Here is a 26,602-nt window from a genome sequence, read left to right as displayed (position 1 = left end):
CAGCAAGGAGGCAGAAAGAGCCTCATGCCAAGGGGTGTTCTTTGTTGTCTATCTTTGGAGTGAAGACCTATGATTGTTGGAGTTCTACACTCGTACAGACAGTGACTCTCTAATGAGACTGTGCCCGATGCCGCCATTAGAGGAGATTAGCTAGCTTTTACACAATTGGCTGGACTGCCACATACTGTAAAAATAATAGCTTGATAACCCAGTGGTGCTCTAATGGTTCAAATCACAGATTGACACCTGCAGACCACACAGCTTCACCCGCTATGGGTCAGTTAGGCATATTGTTAGAGTAGTGTTAACACCACTACCAATGGGGTTTTATATGTCACCTGACTCAACAGCACTCTTCAGCACACCACTGTGTAGTGTCTACTCTCTTTCTGCTCTCTACGGGGCGCTCAATGTCTGCATGCCTTGCCCAGTGATATCGACTGAAAGTACAGAGGGAAAAGCTATATGTTTTATGGTGCTTTACGCAGAAACCTTCACGCAGAGTTTGATATAAAAGCAGAAATGCAGTGAGAATACCAGCGGCCATTGTAGTACAATAGATTTGGCTTGGTTTCAATTTAGCAGCGCTATGTGTTTTAACATACAGGAGTAGAGCACTGATTTACCAAATGTTGCTTTTCCCCCTATAAATAATTCTCTGTTGCAGGATGTGGTTCCCAGGAATGAGGAAGTGAGTTTGAATGTGGGGGGAGGGGGGGGGGGTGTGTTCTGATGTTGGCCATGTGAAGTTGTCAGGACTCCAAAGGGAGTCTTGAGAAATGGCCTGTTTGTAACCACGGATTTTGTGTCCATGAGTCTTGGCTCGTATCACTCTCACGTTAGTTGGGAAAATGGACAAATGTATGACTCAGGATGAGACATCGTTTTGTGGGAACAATTTTCAAAAAAATGACTATTTTACGTCCCTGACAACTTCATTTGGTCGACCGTTTTGGTCAGTGAAACCTGAGCTTTGTGTATTTGCTGTATTTGCTGCTGTGTCTTGGTCTGAAAAGAACTGCTTTGCCTTTGACCAAATGGTTGTCTAAAACACCTGAACATAGGAACCTGGTCAGAGCTGTTGTCTTATTAGGCTATGTTGGGTGCTTTATTCAACTGGTCTGAAGGTTTGAATGTTCTAATCCTAAATACCTATTTAATCAGAACTTTTTTTGTTTTCTCTATTGAAAAGAATAATGAATTGACATAAATCATAACTCGCATTTTCTTGTTCTGTCCCGTCCTGTCTTGTCTCTATGTCTGTCCTCGTCTGTCTTTTGTATGTCTCCTAACGTTTTGATATGATTTACTCACAATTTGATTTATTCTCATTTGATGACTTTCTATCGTGTACTGTTACTAACCTCTATATGCTAACACTCTCAATATGTTTTTCAATTATATACATCCTTCATTCTACACCCAAATAACCATCAATATGTAAATTTACCATGTCCACCTTGTCATCACATGTATAAACATTTCAACTTTTTATTTATTTTTAAACTTGCATTTAATTTAATCCTAAATAACGAATCCAACAACTAAACAAAATAATTGTTGTAAACTATTTCCTTTCATTCAATGTTCTCCTCTAAAGCAACTGGCTACGAGAAATCTCACAGCCTGAACAGCATATCAGGAATGGCTGGGTCAACCTTGCGCCTCACTCCAATTACTAGCCCGCCCTTTGAAACCTATGAGGCCCCAGGACCATTGCGCCGCTGCCGTTCCCCCATCCCCTCCATTTTGTAGCAGAAAGGAGGTTCAGGACAAAACAAAATGATGGATAAGGACAGAATGCATTCATGCTGCCACTAGGGTTGTGTACAATGCGAAACAAATAGCAATAACGATAATGATTTTGAACGTAGAAAGATTCTGACCACTTGTCTTGTAAAAACATGGTTTAAGATGCATGCGTCAGGTAGCTGATGGGGTCAAATGTGGATTTAGTGGTAATGTTTTATTTTACAGCCCAGTTTAAGCTGGTATTTACCTGGTATTTACATGGTATTAAGTTAACTAAGAAACTATGTGGCGACAAATGTTATTTACAATGAAGAGGCGACTCCGGGATGTTGGCAGAGTTGCAAAGAAAAAGCCATATCTCAGACTGGCCAATAAAAAGAAAAGATTTAGATGGGCAAAAGACACTGGAAAGAGGAATTCTGCCTAAGAAGGCCAGCATCCCGGAGTCCCCTCTTCATTGTTGACGTTGAGGCTGTTTTTTTGCGGGTACTATTTAATGAAGCTGCCAGTTGAGGACTTGTGAGGCGTCTGTTTCTCAAACTACAGTTACATATTCAATTGCAGAATATGTTTGTAGATTAACATACTGCCATTTCTGTGCTTTCTTGACCAAACAACCGAAGCTAATACTGTCCAGAAAAAAAAGTGAAGAAATTAAACGTCTACAATTCATGTAGCCAAAGGGAAAAATTTTTTTTTTTGTAGATATGGTCAATCTTAAGTAGGTTTCTACTTAATTTGTCACATGTAAATATCAATATACGTATGTATAGAAACCTTTTTTTGGTATTCATCACATGCTCCTTAAAAAAATAATGTATATAAATATAGGCTCAAAATGAAGAACTATACATTTAATAATCACCAGGCACTTTCAGTTAATAGCTTCTAACACATTTAAAGGGATACTTCAGGACGATGGCAATGAGGCCCTTTATCTACTTCCCCAGAGTTGGATGAACTCCTGGATACCATTTTTATGTTTCCATGTCCAGCAGGGGAGCTTGGTGGGAGGAGCTATAGGAGGAAGGGCTCATTGTAATTGCTGGAATGGAATACATCAAATTGTATCAAACACATCAACCATATGGAAACCACATGTTTGACTCTGGTCCATTTATTCCATTCCAGCCATTACAATGAGCCCATCCTCCTATAGCTCCTCCCACCAAGCTCCTCTGGTGTCCAGTATGAAGGACGTCAGCGGTAGGTATTCGAGCCAATGCTAAGTAGCATTAGCGCAATGACTGGAGTTCATCTGACTATGGGGGAGTTAGATAAAGGGCACCATTGCCAAAATCCCCAAGTACCCCTTTGAGCAACGTCAAAATAACACTCTCATAGCGAAACGATACAGCTGCAACTTAAGTCCTGTCCTAGCAGGTCACGAAAGATTATGACAATAACTATCGACAATTGTCACGGCTAAGACGAAATGTTGAATTCATATTTGAACATCACACTCGATGGTTAAGACACTGGTGTTTGTTATACACTGTCATGAACTGTTGTGTAAAGGTCGTTGCTTCTACTGTAGTGTTGCTTCTACTGTAGTGTTCTTCAACACTGTAGCGTTGAGTAAAATAGTTGATATAAGTAGTTCGAATAAGAAGATACATCCATGTTAGTGAGTGATAGGAAGGGCGGGTGAATGGAGAGAATGGAAATAAGTAAATATATAGTACTAGAATATTCAAATATTTGTTCAAATACTGTGAATTATACAAAATGATGTATAAAATAAGCCGGATTGACTAGTATACTGTATGTATTAGGTATCACTAATGGAAACACTTTACCAACATGCATTATTACTTTACAAGTTGCATGTGCAGATTATACATAAACACACACCACTTTACAATACATGAAATATATATATTATCGTAAAAAGCATAACAGGGACGTAAATATTTGACATTTATTCCAACCCACTGAAGGCTCAACCATCAGGATCAATATTTCTAACAGTAGGATGTTGAGTTTTTATAAATATCTGTTTCACCTTTTACTTTTGATAATCATTTTGTACTTTTTCATTATTATTTCGTCTTGTTTCTTGAAAATCAAAAAAAAAGAAAGAAATGAAAAATTCAATGAAACAATTTATTCCACCTCTCAAAAGTAATTCAATAGAGGGGATTAGACTGGTCCTCAAATGGGATGCAGTGAAGAAGAACAATCTAGCTAGAATACAGTCAATATATATTTTTTATGATCTTTATTAAGTACAACAGATTGTCTTCAATTTCCACAACCAGTCTTCCCTCTTGGATTGCCATCTTCGTATATAATAATGAATAGATATGAACATGTCATATGAAAAGAGAATCACTCATGCTCATATATGCAATATTACATGCAATATAACATTAATGTGGGAAACATACTGAGCACATACACATACTTATGCAAATCTATTTTTAATCTTCAAAGAGTGCACAGACTTAATAGGCAATCTACCTATCTAATAGGGGCGGCAGGTAGCCTAGTGGTTAGAGCGTCGGGCCACTTACTGAAAGGTTGCTAGTTCGAATCCCCGAGCTGACAAGGTAAAAAAAAACTCTGTCGTTCTGCCCCTGAACAAGGCAGTTAACCCACTGTTCCTAGGCCATCATTGTAAATAATCATTTGTTCTTAACTGACTTGCCTGGTTAAATAAAAAACTGTTCCCAATCTAAATGTACTTACTGTATAAGAATGACATGAGCCATTTGTCTTGTTCAAGTTGGTCTTGTCTTGATGGTCTTATAGATTTTGATGTTGTTGTAGATGTTCTTTTGATTTTTTTTAAGCTGAGATAATTTTGTATTTCTTGTATTGGTCGCGTGTATTCATTGTAAGAAGTGGATTTTCTGTACCCGTCCATATTTAAACAAATATTTGTCCTCAAAAGGTCTCACCACTACCTTCAGATCCATATCATCGTAAGTACCTACATTCCATAACATAACACAAAGGAAACACGACAGACAAATTTGTGAAAAGCAGAAAGAGAAAAAAAACCCGAAAAAGCCGAATCCCAACTTGAGATCTGCGCGTGTCACTCGAGTTCTCACACACATTTCCTATTTGCTATCAACGCATGATTTACGTGATAGCGCAAGTTGTGCACGCAGATCGCATGTTTGGAATCGGCCCTATGGGATTCAATCAAGATTTGAATCTTGACTGAGCCATATTCTGCCTATCAGTACATCCTGCCTACCAGTACTTATTATGAACCAACATATATTATTGACCGACAGTCAAAGTTGTCGTCGTCTGCCCTCACTACTCTTTGTCTAGCAGCTTATTGTATGACTCTGAAAAGCATAATTTAAGGCCATATCCCAATTTGAGATATGCATATGTGCCTTTTTTAAAGCAAAGCCTCCATTGATGTCAGTGATTGATGTAAGTTAACGTTTGCATTGCACATGCATATCTTAGGTTAGGATGTGTCCATATTTCTGCACACCTGCACATTGTCTATAGAGGAAAACATGTAGAATATGTATCATTACTGCAGCAGGTGCTATTCAAATAATATTTGAATGCAATTGCTGTGCTAATTTGAAGGAAACACAGCTGTTATGTAAATTAGGCAATTAAAGAAAATGCCCACCCATTTCTGTTCATTGGAATGTTTTCATTCTACGATGACTGATTGTCTATAGTTTATGATCAATGGTGGTTAGAACTTTTTTTTGTGTCATTTGCATAGTCACATAGTTCGATTTACTCCAATTTTCATTCTCCATTTGTAAACATACCACCTGTTCATAATTGTACCTGAAATATAAGAATGTATAAACTTTGTTTCTGTAGAGAATGAAGGCTGGTATCATATTGCTGTGCTCAATACAACACACCTCTATGAGGCTTCTATAGGCTGCAATGTCAATCTAGGAACACACACAAGCTAGCTAGATTTACCTAGCTACACCTGCAAAGCAATGCTTGTCAATGAAATGGTGAATATTGAATAAGCACATAACTGTATCTACACATGTGAATATATATTAAAGTCACCTGAAATTCATTTTTCGATGTATACTTTGTCTGTGGGGAAGAGGCAAGCTTGGATGTGATTTGCCAAATTGGATTTAGCCTGATCCAGATGGTTATTTTAATAGTTTATTACTAATGCTACAAACCCCATGTGTCTGTGAATATGCTAAGAGGGGAATTGTACAACATTCTCCGTTTCATTTCCATAACTGTTAATCATTATGTCGTATTTAAACTGTCATGTTTATGTCATATGTATGTGGGTTATTTGAATTCATGTAAAAAAAAAGCAACATATGCAACTCAGCTGAAATAATCTTAAACATTCAGTAAAATAGTTTACTTATGCTGGATGTATGCTATACATGGTCATATCTGCTTCTTTATGTACAGTTGAAGTCTGAAGTTTACACACACTTAGGTTGGAGTCCTTAAAACCTGTTTTTCAACCACTCCACAAATTTCTTGTTAACAAACTATAGTTTTGGCAGGTCGGTTAGGACATCTACTTTGTGCATGACACAAGTAATTTTTCCAACAATTGTTTACAGACAGATTATTTCACTTATAATTCACTGTATCACAATTCCAGTGGGTCAGAAGTTTACTTACACTAAGTTGACTGTGCCTTTAAACAGCTTGGAAAATTCCAGAAAATGATGTTATGGCTTTAGAAGCTTCTGGTAGGCTAATTGACATCATTTGAGTCAATTGAAGCTGTACCTGTGGATGTATTTCAAGGCTGACCTTCAAACTCAGTGCTTGAATTGTTTGACATCATGGGAAAATCAAAAGAAATCAGCCAAGACCTTGGGAAAAAAATTGTAGACCTCCACAAGTCTGGTTCATCATTTGGAGCAATTTTCAAACGCCTGAAGGTACCACGTTCATCTCTACAAACAATAGTACGCAACTACAAACACCATGGGACCATGCTGCCATCATACCGCTCAGGAAGGAGACTCGTTCTGTCTCCTAGAAATGAAGGTACTTTGGTGCGAAAAGTGCAAATAAATCCCAGAACAACAGCAAAGGACCTTGTGAAGATGCTGGAGGAAACAGATACAAAAGTATCTATATCCACAGTAAAACAAGTCCTATATCGACATAACCTGAAAGGCCACTCAGCAAGGAAGAAGCCACTGCTCCAAAACCTCCATAAAAAAGCCAGACTACGGTTTGCAACTGCACATGGGGACAAAGATTGTACTTTTGGAGCAATATCCTCTGGTCTGATGAAACAAAAATAGAACTGTGTGGCCATAATGACCATCGTTATGTTTGGAGGAAAAAGGGGGGGACTTGCAAGCCCGGAGAACACCATCTCAACCGTGAAGCACAGGGGTGGCAGAATCATGTTGTGGGGGTGGCAGAATCATGTTGTGGGGGTGGCAGCATCATGTTGTGGGGGTGATTTGCTGCAGGAGGGACTGGTGCACTTCACAAAATAGATCATGAGAAAGGAAAATTACGTGGATATATTGAAGCAACATCTGAAGACATCAGTCAGGAAGTTAAAGCTTGGTCGCAAATGGGTCTTCCAAATGGTCAATGACTCCCAAGCATACTTCCAAAGTTGTGGCAAAATAGCTTATGGACAACAAAGTCAAGGTATTGGAGTGGCCATCACAAAGACCTGACCTCAATCTATAGAAAAATGTGGGCAGAACTGAAAAAGCTTGTGCGAGCAAGGAGCCCTACAAAGCTGATTCAGTTACACCAGCTCTGTCAGGAGGAATGGGCCAAAATTCACCCAACTTATGGGAAGCTTGTGGAAGGCTACCCAAAATGTTTGACCCAAGTTAAACATTTTAAAGACAATGCTACCAAATACTAATTGAGTGTATGTAAACTTCTGACCCACTGGGAATGCGATGAAAGAAATAAAAGCTGAAAGAAATCAGTCTCTCTACTATTATTCTGACATTTCACATTCTTAAAATAAAGTGGTGATCCTAACTGAACTCTCTCAAGTCTAGAGAAAACTTTAATAAACTCTGAAGTCGCTTTTGGGTCTAAGACAGGGAATTGTTACTAGGATTAAAATGTCAGGAATTGTGAAAAACGGAGTTTAAATGTATTTGGCTAAGGTGTATGTAAACTTCCGACTTCAACTGTACATAGGAATGTAATATTTGAGAACTATACACACTTTGACACAAGGTAACTGTTTGGTCTGTAAAGGTAAAGCTTAAAAAGGAAATAATACACTGAACAAAAATATAAACGCAACATGTAAAGTGTTGGTCCCATGTTTCATGAGCTGAAATAAAAGATCCCTGAAATGTTCCTTCCATACGCACAAAAAGCTTATTTCTCTCAAATGTTGTGCACAAATTTGTTTCCATTCCTGTTAGTGAGCATTTCATCCTTTGTCAAGATAATCCTGCCAGCTGATTAAATAGCATGATCATTACACAGGTGCACCTTGAGCAGGGGACAATAAAAGGCCACTCTAAAATGTGCAGTTTTGTCAGGCAATACAATGCCACAGATGTTTCGAGTTTTGAGGGAGCATGCAATTGGCATGAATGTCCACCAGAGCTGTTTCCAGAGAATTGAATGTTAATTCTCTACCATAAGCTGCCTCCAACATCGTTTTAGAAAATTATTTCCAACCCGGCCTCACAACCGCAGACCACGTGGAACCATGCCAGACCTCCACATCCAGCTTCTTCAACTGCAAGATCCTCAGAGGGGACAGGGTGCTGAGTAGTATTTCTGTCTGTAATAAAGCCCTTTTGTGGGAAAAAAAATCATTCTGATTGGCTGGGCCTGACTCCCGAGTGGATGTGCCTGGCTCCCAAGTGGGTTGGCCTATGTCCTCCCAAGCCCACCCATGGCTGCGCCCTTGCCCAGTCATGAAAAACCCATATATTAGGGCCTAATGAATTTATTTAAGTTGACTGATTTCCTGAAATGAACTGTATCTCAGCAAAATCTTTGAAATTGTTGCATGTTGTATTTATATTTTTTGTTCAGTATATAAAGTTCCCAATAAATTTTTGGGGGAGCTCCCCTTTGATGGTAACATGTTACCTTTATAGCAGGGTAGTTCTTGAATTGCGGTGGCATTTGGGCATGGCATTTTGGATTATTCTATATTTTTTAAATGTATTTGGGTATTTCCCATTCTAAATCAACTACTATGGCAGCTTAATGACCACAAATATTTTTTACCATTATGAATACACTGTGCCAGCAACAGGAGTAGTAAAACCAATGATGTTGATTGATTGATTGATTAACACCAATTACACATTTTAGATAATTTAGGATGTTCTTAAATGAAAGCCACAGATGCTAAAATCTAAGGTCAGTAACCCTTTAAATGTTTTTAAACTAAAGTGATTTGATCAATTAATTTTGTTCACAATGTAATTTCCCTTCATTTTAATTGACTAAAACAAATTACACTTTTTACACCAAATTATCAATGGAATCCTAAAATATATGACACTAAATCACACTGTGATTAGCTAGTCATTTTCTTCGACAGAGACCCTCCTGCATTTCCTCCAGTTTGCCACTGGAGGAAATGCTCAAGGTCCTTGTATATCTTTAAAATGACGGATTTTCAAGGGCAGTAACACTACTTACATAGCATTTTTGGAAACACACACAAAATAGGGATTTAATAGCCTTTGATTTTCTATCTATACAATATCTTAAATACTTTTGGATGCTTTCTAGCATTCAAAACAATAGATAGATATGGCTGAATCACAAAAACATGTTACTACAACTTTACAACATTAAACATGTTACTACAATCCATTGCTTGGATAAGCCATTTTTCTTGACATAAATACTTTAACAATGCATAAACATAACATTTTGCAGTATAAAGGACTTGCATTATGTTTTATCATTGATAATCAGTTAAATCTGAACAAAAACATGTATGATGTGTTCCTATTTGTAATTTGAAAGTGTTTTTCATGTTTGAAATAGCAAGGGACTTAATTGCCACCGCAATTCAAGAATGACCCAGCAAGTTTTTCAATCCCTATAAAAATAGATATGGTGATAAAGGGCATCCTTGTCTTACACCTCTAGATGATGTACTATTTTTTTTAAATATATAATTTATTGACTTGATTTTATACTTAATGATTATCTCTTTTAGTTTTGGCCTCATTTCTTCGCTCACTTTAATTCCAATCAGCTTTTCGCTTATGAATTTCAGGATATATAAACACCTACAGTAGATGATTTATGAGTTGACATGCCTGCTCAAACTGTGCTGTTATGTTTGAAACCTGCTAGTAGTTTATAAAAAATGCAGGAGCCAAGAGACCCAATAGAATAATCATAAATTGTGAATGTAGCAGCGTGTTGAATTAGTAAAAATGATGACATCATTCAGTTTTATGAATATAAACTAAACAAAAATAACATCAATGAATAGCAGGATATTTATGTGGATACTTGCACGTTTTCCTGGAGAAAACTTTAACCAGCTATTTTTCAGTGGACATTGACAGATGAAGAGAGATGGAATGAAGATCAGTTTGAGAAGAGACATTCTAAGTGTGAGAGAATGTTGTGTAATTTGTGGTGAGACTATATAATAATTTCTTAACACATCCATATGCAATGCATTATGCTCTTATGAGAAACACAAACATATTTGAAATAACAGGTAATGCCACAACATTACCAGTTGCTACCACACATGTATTTATACTTACTTTATTCATGTTAATTTACTAGATTCCCAAGGCATTATGCAGGGCTTATAAAGATGATATGAAGTTCTAATGTAGTGTTGAGTCTACTCTGATGCACAGTGCCTGTCCTGTTGACATAAGATTGTGTTAGTGTAGTTTTCTTCATTAATATGATATGTGTATGTGTGTCTGTCTGTCTTGTCTGTGTCTGTCTTGAAAGTGCTGTGCCATTTGTGTCTAACACAAACACACACACACACACACACACACACACACACACACACACACACACACACACACACACACACACACACACACACACACACACACACACACACACACACACACACACACACACACACACACACACACACACACACACACACACATACAGTACAAACAAACACATACAATTCTACAATACCCCTCCCCCTCACACACACACACACTAACACACACAAGATGTCATGATGTCATGTTGGTCAAGAATTTTTTTGCAACAAAAAAAAAGGTATATAATGCAAAGTGAAGATTGAATGTGTGTACAGTAGTTTGACTGGAGAGTGGATTGGTTGGTTGGTTGGGTGATGGTGTCATTGGATGTAACGTGTGACTGCAAATAAATCTGTCACCTGTAGTTGCAGGTGAAGGTACATCGTTAATGTTGAGAAATGCCCCCAATGTGTGTAAAATGTCCTTGATGTCTATAGAATTGTAATTTATAGTACAATATATGTCCATTTTACTCTCACATGCACAGTAAACCTGCAGCATCCAGGTAAAGCAGATCCCACATCATTTCATATTGTCAATTATGTATAAGTTACATTTAATATGACCTAGGAATATATGTAATACTATGTTGATATACATTTAGGTAAATGAGTAACAGTTGGGGGCCTTATTTGTCCTTTTATACTCAGAAATACATTAATAAACTACTGTATTGGTAGCATGCTAATTTCTAATGCTACGACTGCCAAATGTAAAACCTTTCTTCATTGTAATCCTATTCAATCTTAAAGTGTACAACATTAACAGCTGCTTATTCTTGTCTTTGCAGTGTTAAGTTTCTAGCAATTTCTCTGACGAAGACATACTGAGTCAGTTAATCAGAAATGAGCGGAGGGAGCCACTTTAACCAAGACGTGTGACACGGATGGACAGTTAAAAGGCATATCTTTGGCGTGACGAGAGAGAGAGACCAGAGGGAGATCAAGATAAACATGAGGTTGGATCTTTACGTTGTTACCAAAGCAGCCTCTTGGAAACTCCGGCCACACTTTTGAAGACTGTCTGACAGATCACATTGACGACTGACTGAGCATTGCACTGACACACTCGGAGAGAAAAGGACTCCTACTGCAACATTCCAGAAGACATTATATTGTGACGCTCAACCATCTCACAGTACAGTGACCAATAACCGACTGCAGTGCTGATCTACTGAGAAACTTAGAGAATCAATTAATTATCACTCACCTATAAACGAGCGACCAGGTCTAACTAACTATGTAGCATCTCTGCTAACACTGTAGCATTTGTTAGCTGGGAAAAATAACGTCATGACCTTATCCATTGACAGTTTTGAACAGAGCGATGCGGAAAGACGCACTAAATGAAAACTTGACATGCCGTTTTCCTCTTGTGTTATTTCCTTTTTACAAGAAACTATTGTACATGAGAGACAAAGACAAGTTGCCCTCGAACTGTTCTTTTTTTTTTGGACTAAAATCTGTGAGAGCAACTGATCCCGTTGCAGGTCAAATGAATCAGAGAACTGAATTTGGACGTTTGATAATATATCTGTTCTCCCACCTCATGAAGGAGTTCATGACATGTAGTTTACGTCTCCCATTAATTTCCATCCAATCTGGAAAGACGATGCCAGGCCCTCAGCATAGTGTACTACGTCCATATGATAGAAGTACTACGTACATATGATAGAAGTACATAGATGACCATACCAAAATGGATGTAGCATCAACAGAGGACCAATTAGTACTATATCACCCCCCCCCCCCTCCTGCAAATATAATTATTGGTGAACAAGACTCTCTCTGTCTCTCACGTACTGACTTTGAAATCCACGTGGCATACTGTACCAAAGGTCCTATGCATGCACTCGCTGTATGACTTGCCTATAAAGTAACAACAGTATGGGCTGCTATGGGATGAACATTCCATATATCTAGTGCAAAGCTTTGAACTGCCCTTGACACCTTCATTATCGCCTCGCTTTGGTACAAACGTGCAAGCTGGAAATGCCACTCGCGCGTGTGTGTATATAACAGAGGTAATTCCTGAGTATATTTTAAAACATATTTAATTGAATTATATTTATTACAATTACATTCCTCTTGAACAAACAAAAAATACTTCATGAACGTATGCGATGACAGACACTGGTATCGGTCACTATAAATTGACTAATTTACCTGCTGCTCAAATCAATCATGAGTAGAGCACAGACTGACTAAAGGTCAAGTCCCATGCACAGACCTGCCAACAGGAGGAATACGGTTCTAACTTAAATACAGCACAGAGGAGGCCTCCATAATAAGGATACCTTGAAGTCACATCAAAGTGTATCAGGTGGGGGAAAAAGTCCTCTGCTGTGGTTTTTACAAGGAACTAAACATGCACATAATACTATTGTTATTATATCAGATGCATATATACTGCCAATGAGGAACATACGTCCCCTTATGCTTATACTGCCCCCCCCTCCCCAGACGCATATACTTCCCTCATCTCTCTTGTTTCCCTTGCTGCCAAGCAATGACCAATGACTGCTTCAGGGTTAAGTCAAGCCTCCAACAAGATAGCGATGAACCTCCAAATGAGACCATAGGTAAAGTAAAACGGAGGAGAAATGGACCAAGGAAGTAAAAAGGGGGGGACGTGTACAAAGAGAACAAATCTATATTTTGATAAACAAATCAGCTATCCATGGCTTCAGACGGAGAAGGAGCACCAACTGAAAACAGGGTCAAAAGGCCATTGGGAAAAGCAGTTGCAAACGTCTGTGAATATCATGAAAACCTATATCGGAACTGGTTTGGCAAAAAAAGGAAGAGAAAAGTAGAGGAATAATAATATATGAGAATTACGTTTTTGGAAGGTTGGTGTGGTGGTTTGACATGAGCGACTGTGTTTCAACAATAAAGAGAATAATGGAGAGAGTCACATGAGTGAGAGAAAGCTATGGGGGCGGCCCAGAGTGGGGACGGCCCGGAGTGGATGGGGCCCGGAGTGGGGAATGCCCGGAGTGGGTGGGACCCGGAGTGGGTGGGGCCCGGAGTAGGGACGGCCCGAAGCGTGTGGGGCCTGGAGTGGGGACGGCCCGGAGTAAGGGGACGCTGTACTAAACAATGAAGAAGGAAAAAAAAGAAAATGCATTTTTGTAACTTTGTTTACCAGCATGACTACCCTGCATGCCTGTCTTTTCTGCAAGCCCTTTGTTGAAGACAAGGGTGCTAGAGATACAACAAAAAAACACATATATAAAAGGAATTATTAAAAAAATGTTATATGCAATTAATATATATGAAAAAAAGATTATAATGAAAGAGAAGAGCTATATTTTGTTTTGAAAAAGAAAAAAATGTGAAAATTGAAACATGTATGTTTGCAAAATACACACTGACCTATGTTTTGTTAGATGAAATCTCTCTGCTACTACTGCCCCACATTCATTCATTCAATTTTATTGACCTCTGCAGTACTGTCTGCTTTTATTAAGCCGTACTTAAGTGTTTGTTGCTTCTTGTTTCATTTTTGTTTTTCATTCTAGCCAGTTATAATTCTATCTAAAATTAGCATTTAAGGGTTCATTTCACTCTTCATTTTTGAGAAGTGATCTTAGCCCTTTTCATCGATTCAAAAACTCAATGTTTCCCTTCCTTGAATCATTTTCACCACCACTGTAGCAGCCATTTTAAATCGATGGCGCTCCATACTGTATGTTTGAAGGGTGTATACATTACAAATATTCAATGTTTGCTTTTATTTGTTGTTGAGAATAATAGACAATTTGTCATATGATTGTAGCAGGGCAAATTGATACCATGGACGGTTACCTTCTATGCCCGTTTGGAGAAGTTTGTAACCGTTTGTTTTTGGAAGTGGCTGGGTGGTTATGTTCTGGGGAAGGCAGTCTTCTTCCATCAGTCCTCAGGGGAGAGACGGTGAAAAGGGGGTTAGGCCGGGATTTAATCTGATCAGCGGTTGATCTGTGTTATAGTGCGCTTGAGATTTAAAGGTAATTTCCAATTGAGCCGTGAACACGGTCTCCGCGAACGTGGGAACGTTGCCTTTAAAAGGTGCATAGCTGACAAAGTGCGATTGGATTGAATCACAGACTTTGGCCCGGGGTTCAAACGAATGCAGATGAATGACCTGTGCACTGCGATTGATTTTTAAAGGCGATTTAAACTGTTTGAGTCGACATTTGCGGCTTTTGCAGCGAACATTATCTGTGTCTTTTGAAGTCAATTGCTGTGCTGGATTGAATCCAGGGCCTTAGTTAGTTATCCAATAAAGTGCAATATCTGTTCATGAGAGAGAGAGAGGTCGGTCAAGAGAGATGTGTTACTAGTCGAGAGATTTCAGGTTTGCATGAAACAAACTGCCATTCCAAAGTTGTGTCTGTTTTAAAAGAGACTCAGGTGTGTCGGTGGTTTGTGTGGATTTAGGTGGTTTGCTATTTTCCGTATATAATAAATTCTAGTATATAGATAAAATTACGTGAACACCTTACAGTGACGTGAAACGCATGCATTGTGACTTGATTGTCGATCTCCTGAGGGAACGCGGTCTCGCCATATCCCAAGCTCCTTTGTTGTGTGTCATGAAACCAGTCCTGATGTTATGAACACTGTGCCGTGTCGTAGAGCAGCAACGTCTTCCTCGGGAGAGACAACTGAACACTACACACACTCTCAGTGTCAGCATGGGTGTGTAGAGGTAGCTTGTCCTTGTTGTTAGGTGGTCAGGTCTTGCATTCGTTCGTCATCCATCCGAGAACCATCCAGCTGATAGTCGTCGACGGGCAGCAGCTCACGGTAGCATTACGTAATGTTATAACACGCTTCATACACGTTATAACATGTTATATCATACTTCATACAAAGACCCAGAGCTTCCAAACTGATGTCATTGAAGTACTTTAAAATGGAAGGGTGAGATTGAAAGAACCAGTGGCCACTACTGTGCAAGTTGGGTAGGTGTAGAAATGTGTATTTCACTAGAGTTCCCCACTGTTGAACAGGTTGGGTGAATGTTGGTTTTCCAGACACTATCTTTAATAACAGTGGCTTTCTCTTGAGGGTGTAAGCCCTGGCAGGTCCAGGATCAGCCCAGGCAGCTGTAAAAAAAAAGAAGGTATCTCTGTCCATCCCTAATCATGCATTCTAATTGGACTATCACCACTAGACTAGACTTAAATGAATGAACTACGGAGGCTACTCACTTATTTAGTTCAATCTATGTTGGTTTTTACAGGGTCTACAACGTTGTCCACTTTCCCGCGAAAATTGGTCCATGATATTTTTCTTCTTCCTTCAATGTGTTTTGTTCACTTTTTCCTTTCAAACTATGATTTCAGGATTTTTTTAGAAGGCATTAAGCCACTTAGGCTTTGGGGGTCGCAAACTGTAGTGTTGATAAATATTCCAGGGGTAAACTTCCAGTAACCACGGTTCGTGAACTGAACACACTCGCAAATTCCCAAGAATTGTAGATATTTTTGGGGTGGTTATGTTATAATATAGCACAGTATTGTTAATACTTTCTCTGTTATTGACTGATGAGTATTACATTCCTTTTTTATTATTATTATATATAAAAAAATACATGTGACTGTCCACATCAGGCTAAAAACAAGATGTCTTTTTTTCCTTCTCGTTTTCTATTGCACAATACTGCTATTTGATGTAACAATGTTGAACGCAATGGGTTACAGTGTTAAGAGTGCTAAGTCTGTTTTATGTTCCATTTACAAAATGCCTTTAAAAAAAAAATATATATATAACCAAGGGATATACGTAGATATGGACTTCATAACCAATCCTCAGCAACAGCTACTGTAGATGACACATTATGTGAGATTCACCCACACCTGCAACGAGTTAAGTGACTTGAACATATCCACTCATGGTATTTATGAAGTCCTTATTTACCCTCACCGATCCCTTTTGTATACCCGGACGTTCTATCTACAGTCAATGCATTCTCAGATTTCCGTGTCTTCTCATTTTGAATTGAAGGTTCACCGTAAATTCCACTGGTACTACTTATGTATTTCATGTACTATCAACCATTTTTTTTTGTGTGTGATAGAAACCAGAGACAACTATGCGGTTTAACTACGTGTATGGGTATACTATGGGTATGGATAAATACATTGCCAAGCTAGTTTAGAGTTGTAAGTTGTCCCTAAGAAAACAAACAGCTAACTCTTACCCTAATGCAGTTGTATTACCTCAACACATAGTATAATGACAGACAGAGAAACATAGATATACCTATTGAACCTACTGTATCATACCCATATGGATATATACAGACACAACTTAAAGGCAAATACAGTAACACTTTATAATAACTCATGAGCAAGTCATTAGAAATGATGATACATGTTACTGAAATGCTTGCAAATAAAGGAAAATGTAAAAAAAAACGTGTTTATTAATAGTATGTATACTACTTACATAGTTGAATGCGTATACTTGAAAGTTGTTATTAAGGGTCACCACAAACTCATTAAAGACATATTATTACCTGTGGACCCTCAGTTCACGCATGGCCTTGAGTTGAAATATCGACAGACATATGTAAACCTAGTCATCAGCATTCCAAAGACAAAATGTATCTCGTTTTTTCACAACACTTTGTAAAAACGAGACTTAGGTGTTATTGTTTGCTGCCATGGTAGGAGAATGAATAGGAGAAAAGAAGTGGTTACTGGAACACATGGTTGAGACTAATGCTGTATTTTATTTTTGAAATGTTGGAAACACAAAAGTATTATTCATCAAGAAACTGTATAAAGTATATTTATTTCGATGGAATGTTCATGATCTATCTTTTTATATTTTGAAGAATAAAAATAGAAACATATCAATAAAGGATCATAATTGCACATCATTTCGACTATTGAGACTTACAATGTATGAATGTCAATGCGATCTAATGTGAACAGAAATCTCCTTAGCAGCTTGAACGAATAAATGATTAAAGTCATGAACTGCTTTTTCAAAGACACTCAATTGCTTCAAATCATTGAAATGAACTTCAAATAAATGAAAAATATTTCAAATCAATAGTGTTGTTTGCATTATGTCTGCGTCAACACTTTAATATTGTATCGATCATCATAACTACAACGCTTTCAGAAAATATTCACACCCCTTGACTTTTCCACATTTTGTTCTTTTACAGCCTGAATTTAAAATGAATTAAATTGAGATGTGTTTGTCACTGGCCTACACACAATACCCCATAATGTCAAAATGGAATTGTTTTACAAGATGTTTACAAATTCATTAAAAATGAAAATCTGAAATGTCTTGAGTCAATATGTAATCAACCCTTTAGTTATGGCAAGTCTAAATAAAAATGTGCTTAACAAGTCAGACAATAGGTTGCATGGACACACTCTGTGACCAATAATAGTGTTAAATATGATTTTTGAACTACCTCATCTTTGTGTCCCTCACGTACAATTATCTGTAAGGTCCTCAGTCGAGCAATGAATTTCAAAGCACCGATTCAACCACAAAGACCAGTAAGGTTTTCCAATGCTTTGCAAAGGGCAGCTATTGGTATATGGGTTAAAAAAAAAGCAGACATTGAATATCCCTTTGAGATTGGTGAAGTTGTTAATTCAACTTTGGATGATGTATCAATACACCCAGTCACAACAAAGACACAGGCGTCCTTCCTAACTCAGTTGCTGAAGAGAAAGGAAACCGCTCAGGGATTTCATCACGAGGCCAATGGTGACTTTAAATCAGTTACAGAGTTTAATGGGCGTGATAGGAGAACACTGAGGATGGAGCAACAACATATTAGTTACTCCACAATACTAACCTAAATGACAGAGTGAAAATAAGGAAGCCTGTACAGAATACAGATATTACAAAACATGCATCCTGTTTGAAACAAGGCTCTAAAGTAATACTGCAAAGAATATGGCAAAGCAATTCACTTTTTGTCCTGAATACAAAGTGTTATGTTTGTGGCAAATCCAATACAACACAGTATTGAGTGACACTTTCCATATTTTCAAGTATAGTGGTGGCTGCATCATGTTATGGGTATGCTTGTAATCATTAAGGAATGGGGAGTTTTTCAGGATAAAAAAATAACTGGAATGAAGCTCAGCACAGGAAAAATCCTGGTTCAGTCTACTTTTCACCAGACACTGGGAGATGAATTCACCTTCTACACCGGAGTCGCTTACCAAAAATACACGGAATGTCCCGGAATGGCGGAGGTACAGTTTTGACTTAAATCTATTGTACTTGAAAATCTATGACAAGACCCGAAAATGGTTGTTTAGTAATGACCAACAACCAATTTGACCAACAACCAGCTTGAAGAAGTATTGACTCAGGGGTGTGAATGCTTACAGTGCATTCTGAAAGTATTCAGACCCCTTGACTTTTTACACATTTTGTTACGTTACAGCCTTATTCTAAAATGGATCACATGTTTTCCCCCCCTCATCAACCTGCACACAATACCCCACAATGACAAAGAAAAAACAGGTTTTTAGAAATGTTTGCAAAATTATGAAAAATAAAAAACTGAAATATTACATTTACATAAGTATTCAGATCCTTTACTCAGTACTTTATTGAAGCACCTTTGGCAGCGATTACAGCCTAGAGTCTTCTTTGGTAGGACACTACAAGCTTGGAATACCAATATTTGAGGAGTTTCTCCCATTCTTCTCTACAAATCCTCTCAAGCTCTGTCAGGTTGAATGGGCAGTGTCGCTGTACAGCTAATTTCAGGTCTCTCAAGAGATGTTCCATCGGGTTCAAGTCCGGACTCTGGCTGGGCCACTAAAGGACATTCAGAGACTTGTCCCGAAGTCACTCCTGCGTTGTCTTGGCTGTGTACTTAGAGTCGTTGTCCTGTTGGAAAGTGAACTTCCACCCCAGTCTGAGGTCCTGAGCTCTCTGGAGCAGTTAAAAAAAAATCAAGGATCTCTCTGTACTTTGCTCCGTTCATTTTCCCCTTGATCCTGACTAGTGGCTTCCGTCTGGCCACTTTGCCATAAAGGCCTGATTGGTGTAGTGCTGCAGACATGGTTGTTCTTCTGAAAAGTTCTCCCATCTCCACAGAGGAACTCTGGTGCTCTGTCAGAGTGACCATCGGGTTCTTGCTCACCTCCCCAGATTTCTCAGTTTGGCCAGGCGGTCAGCTCTAGGAAGAGTCTAGGTGGTTCCAAATTTCTTCAATTTAAGAATGATGGAGGACACTGTGTTCTTGGGGACCTTCAATGCTGCAGAAATGTTTGGTACCCTTCCCCAGATCTGTGCCTTGACACAATCCTGTCTCGGAGCTCCACGAAAAATTCCTTTGACCGCATGGCTTGGTTTTTGCTCTGACATGCACTTTCACCTGTGGGACCTTCTATAGATGTGTGTGTCTTTCCACATCATGTCCAATCAATTGAATTTACCACAGATGGACTCCAATCTAGTTGTAGAAACATTTCAACGATGATCAATGGAAACAGGATGCACCTGAACTAAATTTCGAGTCCCATGGCAAAGGGTCCACAAAATGTGGAAAAAGTCAAGGGGTCTGAATACTTTCCGGATGACATATTTCTTTGTTTAATTTTGAATACATTTGCAAAGATTTCTAAAAACACGTTTTCACTTCGTCATTATGGGGTATTGGGTGAGATTTTCTTTTAATTCAACCCATTTTTAATTCAGGCTGTAAAACATCCAAAATGTGGAATAAGTCAAGGGGTATGAACACTTTCTGAAGGCCCTGTATGATCAGTGTCTGTTTCATTTAAACTTGTGTGTTGCCCATTCCATGAGAAACAGAAACATTTCAAAACATAAATGAGTTTTATGTTGACTTCGTTTTAATGTTGAAGACATGGGGCTGGAGATATTTGATGATGCACAAACAAACAAAAAATAGCATGACTTTAACCTTATTCATGATAATACACAAAATCTGTAATAATAATATATGCCATTTAGCAGACGCTTTTATCCAAAGCGACTTACAGTCATGTGTGCATACATTCTACGTATGGGTGGTCGCGGGGATCGAACCCACTACCATGGCGTTACAAGCGCCATGCTCTACCAACTGAGCTACACAGGACCACCTAATATCAATTGAAATGTTTGGCACTCATAAGATATAAGAGAAGGTGCTAAAAGTAGATATTTCAGGCCATTTATATTCTTCATACACCAGATAAATGTTTTTTTTGTGACATTGTGTCAAGTGAATGTGTAGGTAGGCCTTTGCCAAGTAACACAAAATGGACACGTTCTAAAATCACAATCCTAAAATCTATACACCAGTGTTCACTGTATAATGTCACATGACATTTCATCATAGTGTGGCTCAGAGCCATGTATCTCTATATATAACTCTGGTGTGGCAGAATACTCACTATCAAATGGCTGCAGCTGACATCACATGGACTACTGTGTCATTGCAAATAGACATATAGTACACTGAAGCCATATAAAATGTTTTCGTAACATTATGCCTATGTGTGTTACCGCAATTGACAATCCACGGAAAGATGAATGACCAATCAAGGACAAAAACAACACATAGGATGTCCATTCCATGAGAGAATCGTCCAGTCAAATCAAACTTTATTTGCCACACGCCCGAATACAACAAGTGTGGGCTTTACCGTGAAATGCTGAATACAACAAGTGTGGGCTTTACTGTGAAATGCTGAATACAACAAGTGTGGGCTTTACCGTGAAATGCTGAATACAACAAGTGTGGGCTTTACCGTGAAATGCGGAATACAACAAGTGTGGGCTTTACCGTGAAATGCTGAATACAACAAGTGTGGGCTTTACCATGAAATGCCGAATACAACAAGTGTGGGCTTTACCGTGAAATGCTGAATACAACAAGTGTGGGCTATACCGTGAAATGCTTACTTACAAGCCCTTAACCAACAGTGCAGTTCAAGAAGAAGAAAATATTTTCCAAGTAGGCTAAAATAAAAAGTAGTAATAACAAATAACACAATAAGAATAACAATAATGAGGCTATATACAGGGGGCACCGGTACCGAGTCAGTGTACAAGAGGGGGGGGGTCAATGTAAATTGTCCGGTGACGATTTTTATGAATTATTCAGCAGTCTAATGGCTTGAGGGTAGAAGCTGTTGAGGAGCCTTTTGGTCCTAGACTTGGCCCTCCGTTACTGCTTGCCGTGCGGTAGAAAGAGAAAACAGTCTATAACTTGGGTGACTGGAGTCTCTGACAATTTTAATGTGCTTTCCTCTGATACCAGCTATTATATAGATCCTGGATGGGAGGAAGCTTGGCCCCAGTGATGTACTGGGCCGTTCGCACTACCCTCAGTAGCGTCTTACGGTCAGATGCCGAGCAGTTGCCATACCAGGTGGTGATGCAACTGGTCAGGATGCTCTTGATGGCTCTCATGATTCATCCTTTTAGTGTGCCAATACAATAAATCACACACATTAAGTGGGATAATTTGAGTGCTTGTTCAATATTACTAGATAACGTTACGGACTAAAAAGCAATCGGTGTGTGTTTGTGTGTGCAGGCCGCCTGAGCAAATGTCAGCAGGGGCCTTTTTCAGCTTTTACTGCAATGTGCCAATACACCACCCCCCTCAGGTGGTGAGAGTTAGTCTTGGCCGTGAAGTCTGACTAGTAATTGAGATGGAAAACATTTTGTACAGTACCAAAGCACTACAAGAAACGAAATCCCTTTATTGTGACACCAGTTGACCTTCAGGACACACCCCTGGCACAAGCCTGGGACACCCCTCCCTGGGAATTTCCTCACAACCGTTCTCTCAAAACAAGATGACCACATGTAGTTCCGCGTCTATCCGTTGGGTTTCAGTTCAGTTGAGGCAATGTTTGACTTTTACTATTACAGTGCATTTGAGAAGTATTCATACACCTTCACTTTTCCCCCATATAATTTCCCTCACAGCCGTATTCTAAAATGGATTCAATCTACACACAATACCCCATCATGAAAAAGCAAAAACAGGTTTTTAGACATTTTTGCAACTTTATTAAAAATAAAAAACATTTACATAAGTATTCAGACACTTTACTCAGTACTTTGTTGAAGCACCTTTGGCAGCGATTACAGCCTCAAGTCTTCTTGGGTATGACGCTACAAGCTTGCCTCACTTGTATTTGGGGAGTTTCTCCTATTCTTCTCTACAGATCCTCTCCAGCTTTGTCAGACTGGATGGGGAGTGTCGCTGCTATTTTCAAATCTCTCCAGAGATGTTAGATCAGATTCAAGACCGAGCTCTGCGTTGTCTTGGCTGTGTGCTTAGGGTTCTTGTCCTGTTGGAAGGTGAACCTTCAGCCCAGTCTGAGGTCCTGAGCGCTCTGGAGCAGGTTTTCATCAAGGATCTCTCTGTACTTTGCTTTGTTCATCTTTCCCTTGTTCCTGATTAGTCTCCCAGTCCCTGCTCCTGAAAAACATCCCCACAGCATGATGCTGCCACCACCATGCTTCACCGTAGGGATGATGCCAGGTTTCCTCCAGATGTGACACTTGGCATTCAGGCCAAATAGTTCAATCTTGGTTTCATCAGACCAGATAATCTTATTTCTCATGGTCTGAGTCCTTTCGGTGTCTTTTGGCAAACTTCAAGCGGGTTGTCATGTGCCTTTTACTGAGGAGTGGCTTCCGTCTGGCCACTCTACCATAAAGGCCTGATTGGTGGAGTGCTGCAGAGATGGTTGTCCTTCTGGAAGGTTCTCCCATCTCCACAGAGGAACTCTGGAGCTCTGTCAGAGTGACCATCGGGTTCTTGGTCACCTCCCTGACCAAGGCCCTTCTCCCCCGATTGCTCGGTTTTGCCGGGCGGCCAGCTCTTGGAAGAGTCTTGGTGGTTCCAAACTTCTTCCATTTAAGAATGATGGAGACCACCGTGTTCTTGGGGACATTCAAAACTGCAGACATGTTTAAGTACCCTTCCCCAGATCTGTGCCTCGACACAATCTTGTCTCAGATCTCTATGGACAATTCCTTCAACCTCATGGCTTGGATTTTGCTCTGACATGCACTGTCAACTGTGGGACCTTAGACAGGTGTGTGCCTTTCCAAATCATGTCCAATCACTTGAATGTATTTAAAATCATAAAGAGAATCACACACTCTATGTATAAACTCCCAGTGATTTATTGGGTAAATCACGTTTCGGCATCACTGTACCTTCTTCGAAGAAGGCCTAATATACATGGAATTGCTTACCAAGATGACATTGAATGTTCCTGAGTTACCAAGTTCTGACTTAAATCAGCTTCAAATTCTATGGCAAGACTTGAAAACGACTGTCTAAAAACAACCAACTTGACCGTGCTGGAAGAATTTTTAAAAGAATAATGGTCAAGTATTGTACAGTCCAGGTGTGCAAAGCTCTAAGAGACTTACCCAGAAAGACTCACAGCTGTAATCACTGACAGTAATTCACTTTTTGTCCTGAATCCAAAGTGTTATGTTTGGGGCAAATCCAATACAACACATTACTGAGTACCAAGCTTCACAATTTCAAGCATCTGGTGGCTGCATCCTGTGGCATCTGGTGGCTGCATCCAGTGGCAACATTTTGAGCCCAACAAAATAAAAATACAAATAAAACTTGTGTTGTATTGGTGTTAAATATGTTTATTTTTTTTTGGGGGGGGGCTTGCCTGTTTTGCATGGTATTTTGGCATTAATACATGTCACATATCAGTTTGCAAACCATGTAAAAAAGATATACAGTGGGGCAAAAAAGTATTTAGTCAGCCACCAATTGTGCCAATTCTCCCACTTAAAAATATGAGAGAGGCCACTAATTATAATCATAAGTACACTTCAACTATGACAGACAAAATTAGAAAAAAAATCCAGAAAATCACATTGTAGGATTTTGAATGAATTTATTTGCAAATTATGGTGGAAAATAAGTATTTGGTCAATAACAAAAGTTTATCTCAATATTTTGTTATATACCCTTTGTTAGCATTGACAGAGGTCAAACGTCTTTACAAGGTTTTCACACACTGCTGCTGGTATTTTGGCCCATTCCTCCATGCAAATCTCCTCTAGAGCAGTGATGTTTAGGGCTGTTGCTGGGCAACACGGACTTTCAACTCCCTCCAAAGATTTTCTATGGGGTTGAGATCTGGAGACTGGCTAGGCCACTCCAGGACCTTGATGCTTCTTATGAAGCCACTCCTTCATTGCCCGGGCGGTGTGTTTGGGATCATTGTCATGCTGAAAGACCCAAGCCACGTTTCATCTTCAATGCCCTTGCTGATGGAAGGAGGTTTTCACTCAAAATATCACGATACATGGCCCCATTCATTCTTTCCTTTACACGGATCAGTCGTCCTGGTCCCTTTGCAGAAAAACAGCCCCAAAGCATGACGTTTCCACCCCCATGCTTCACAGTAGGTATGGTGTTCTTTGGATGCAACTCAGCATTCTTTGTCCTCTAAACACGACAAGTTGAGTTTTTACCAAAAAGTTATATTTTGGTTTTATCTGACCATATGTCATTCTCCCAATCTTCTTCTGGATCACCCAGATGCTCTCTAGCAAACTTCAGACGGGCCTGGACACGTCTGGCACTGCAGGATTTGAGTCCCTAGTGGCGTAGTGTGTTACTGATGGTAGGCTTTGTTACTTTGGTCCCAGCTCTCTGCAGGTCATTCACTAGGTGCCCCCGTGTGGTTCTGGGATTTTTGCTCACTGTTATTGTGATCATTTTGACCTCACGGGGTGAGATCTTGCGTGGAGCCCCAGATCGAGGGAGATTATCAGTGGTCTTGTATGTCTTCCATTTCCTAATAATTGCTCCCACAGTTGATTTCTTCAAACCAAGCTGCTTACCTATTGCAGATTCAGTCTTCCCAGCCTGGTGCAGGTCTACAATTTTGTTTCTGGTGTCCTTTGACAGCTCTTTGGTCTTGGCCATAGTGGAGTTTGGAGTGTGACTGTTTGAGGTTGTGGACAGGTGTCTTTTATACTAATAACAAGTTCAAACAGGTGCCATTAATACAGGTAATGAGTGGAGGACAGAGGAGCCTCTTAAAGAAGAAGTTACAGGTCTGTGAGAGACAGAAATCTTGCTTGTTTGTAGGTGACCAAAAACATATTTTCCACCATAATTTGCAAATAAATTCATTAAAATCCTACAATGTGATTTTCTGGATATTTTTTTTCTCATTTTGTCTGTCATAGTTGAAGTGTACATATGATGACAATTACAGGCCTCTCTCATCTTTTTAAGTGGGAGAACTTGCACAATTGATGGCTGACTAAATACTTTTTTGCCCCACTGTATATAATTGAGGTCATAAAGCCCCATACAAACATTTTGTATTCTTGAGTAAGGCAGCTCCAAAATGCAGGTGTTTCAGCCTAGCTCAGTGCTTTCTGTGGTAGTGGGGCAACCAGTGGAAAATACGGAGCGTAGGGGCTGGTAATGTTCTCTAGTTGCGCTGTGATTGGCTCAGTGTTCTGTCACTCGTGAGGACACTACGTCACCGCCAAATCTAAGGGGAGAGCTCGAAAATTCAAGCCCCTTGGGTGCTGCCATAGAGTTGCATTAGAAGTGCCCATCCAAGAAAGCTCGAGGTTATTGGCCACAGATAAAATGACGTCATATCACGTTAAATCTACAGTAGCTTTTATTGGACTGATCATGTCAACATCATACTTTCAAAATCTAAGCTAGCAGTCATCGTCATGACTCAAGTTGACAATCTACTGGCAAATCCTTTTTAACATTTGTCATTTGAAAAGAAATAATGAAAATAAATCAAAGATAAAATGTAACGGTGCTCATCAGCCATTGGACAAAAACATTACATAACAAGTTTGAAATCGCAAATTCAGTCTACTTTCCTCCAGACACTGGGAGATGAATTCTCCTTTCAGCAGAACATGAACCTA

The 26,602-nt window shown here is 39.2% G+C and overlaps 1 protein-coding gene across 1 annotated transcript in view; it reads left to right on the top strand.

Annotated features, from left to right (window-relative positions):
* The window catches only part of LOC124048395 (potassium voltage-gated channel subfamily C member 1-like), a 77,397-nt gene extending 59,853 nt beyond the window's left edge, over nucleotides 1–17,544 (top strand). Inside the window, exon 5 of the mRNA XM_046369146.1 lies at nucleotides 11,482–17,544. Within this exon, the coding sequence (XP_046225102.1) occupies nucleotides 11,482–11,495 (14 nt within the window). The 3' untranslated portion in view covers nucleotides 11,496–17,544. The remainder of the gene's footprint in view (nucleotides 1–11,481) is intronic.
* The last annotated feature ends 9,058 nt before the right edge of the window (nucleotides 17,545–26,602 follow it).

The sequence above is a fragment of the Oncorhynchus gorbuscha genome, linkage group LG11, assembly GCF_021184085.1.
Source record: "Oncorhynchus gorbuscha isolate QuinsamMale2020 ecotype Even-year linkage group LG11, OgorEven_v1.0, whole genome shotgun sequence".
Lineage (NCBI taxonomy): Eukaryota > Metazoa > Chordata > Actinopteri > Salmoniformes > Salmonidae > Oncorhynchus > Oncorhynchus gorbuscha.
This window is presented reverse-complemented; position numbering and strand designations above follow the sequence as displayed.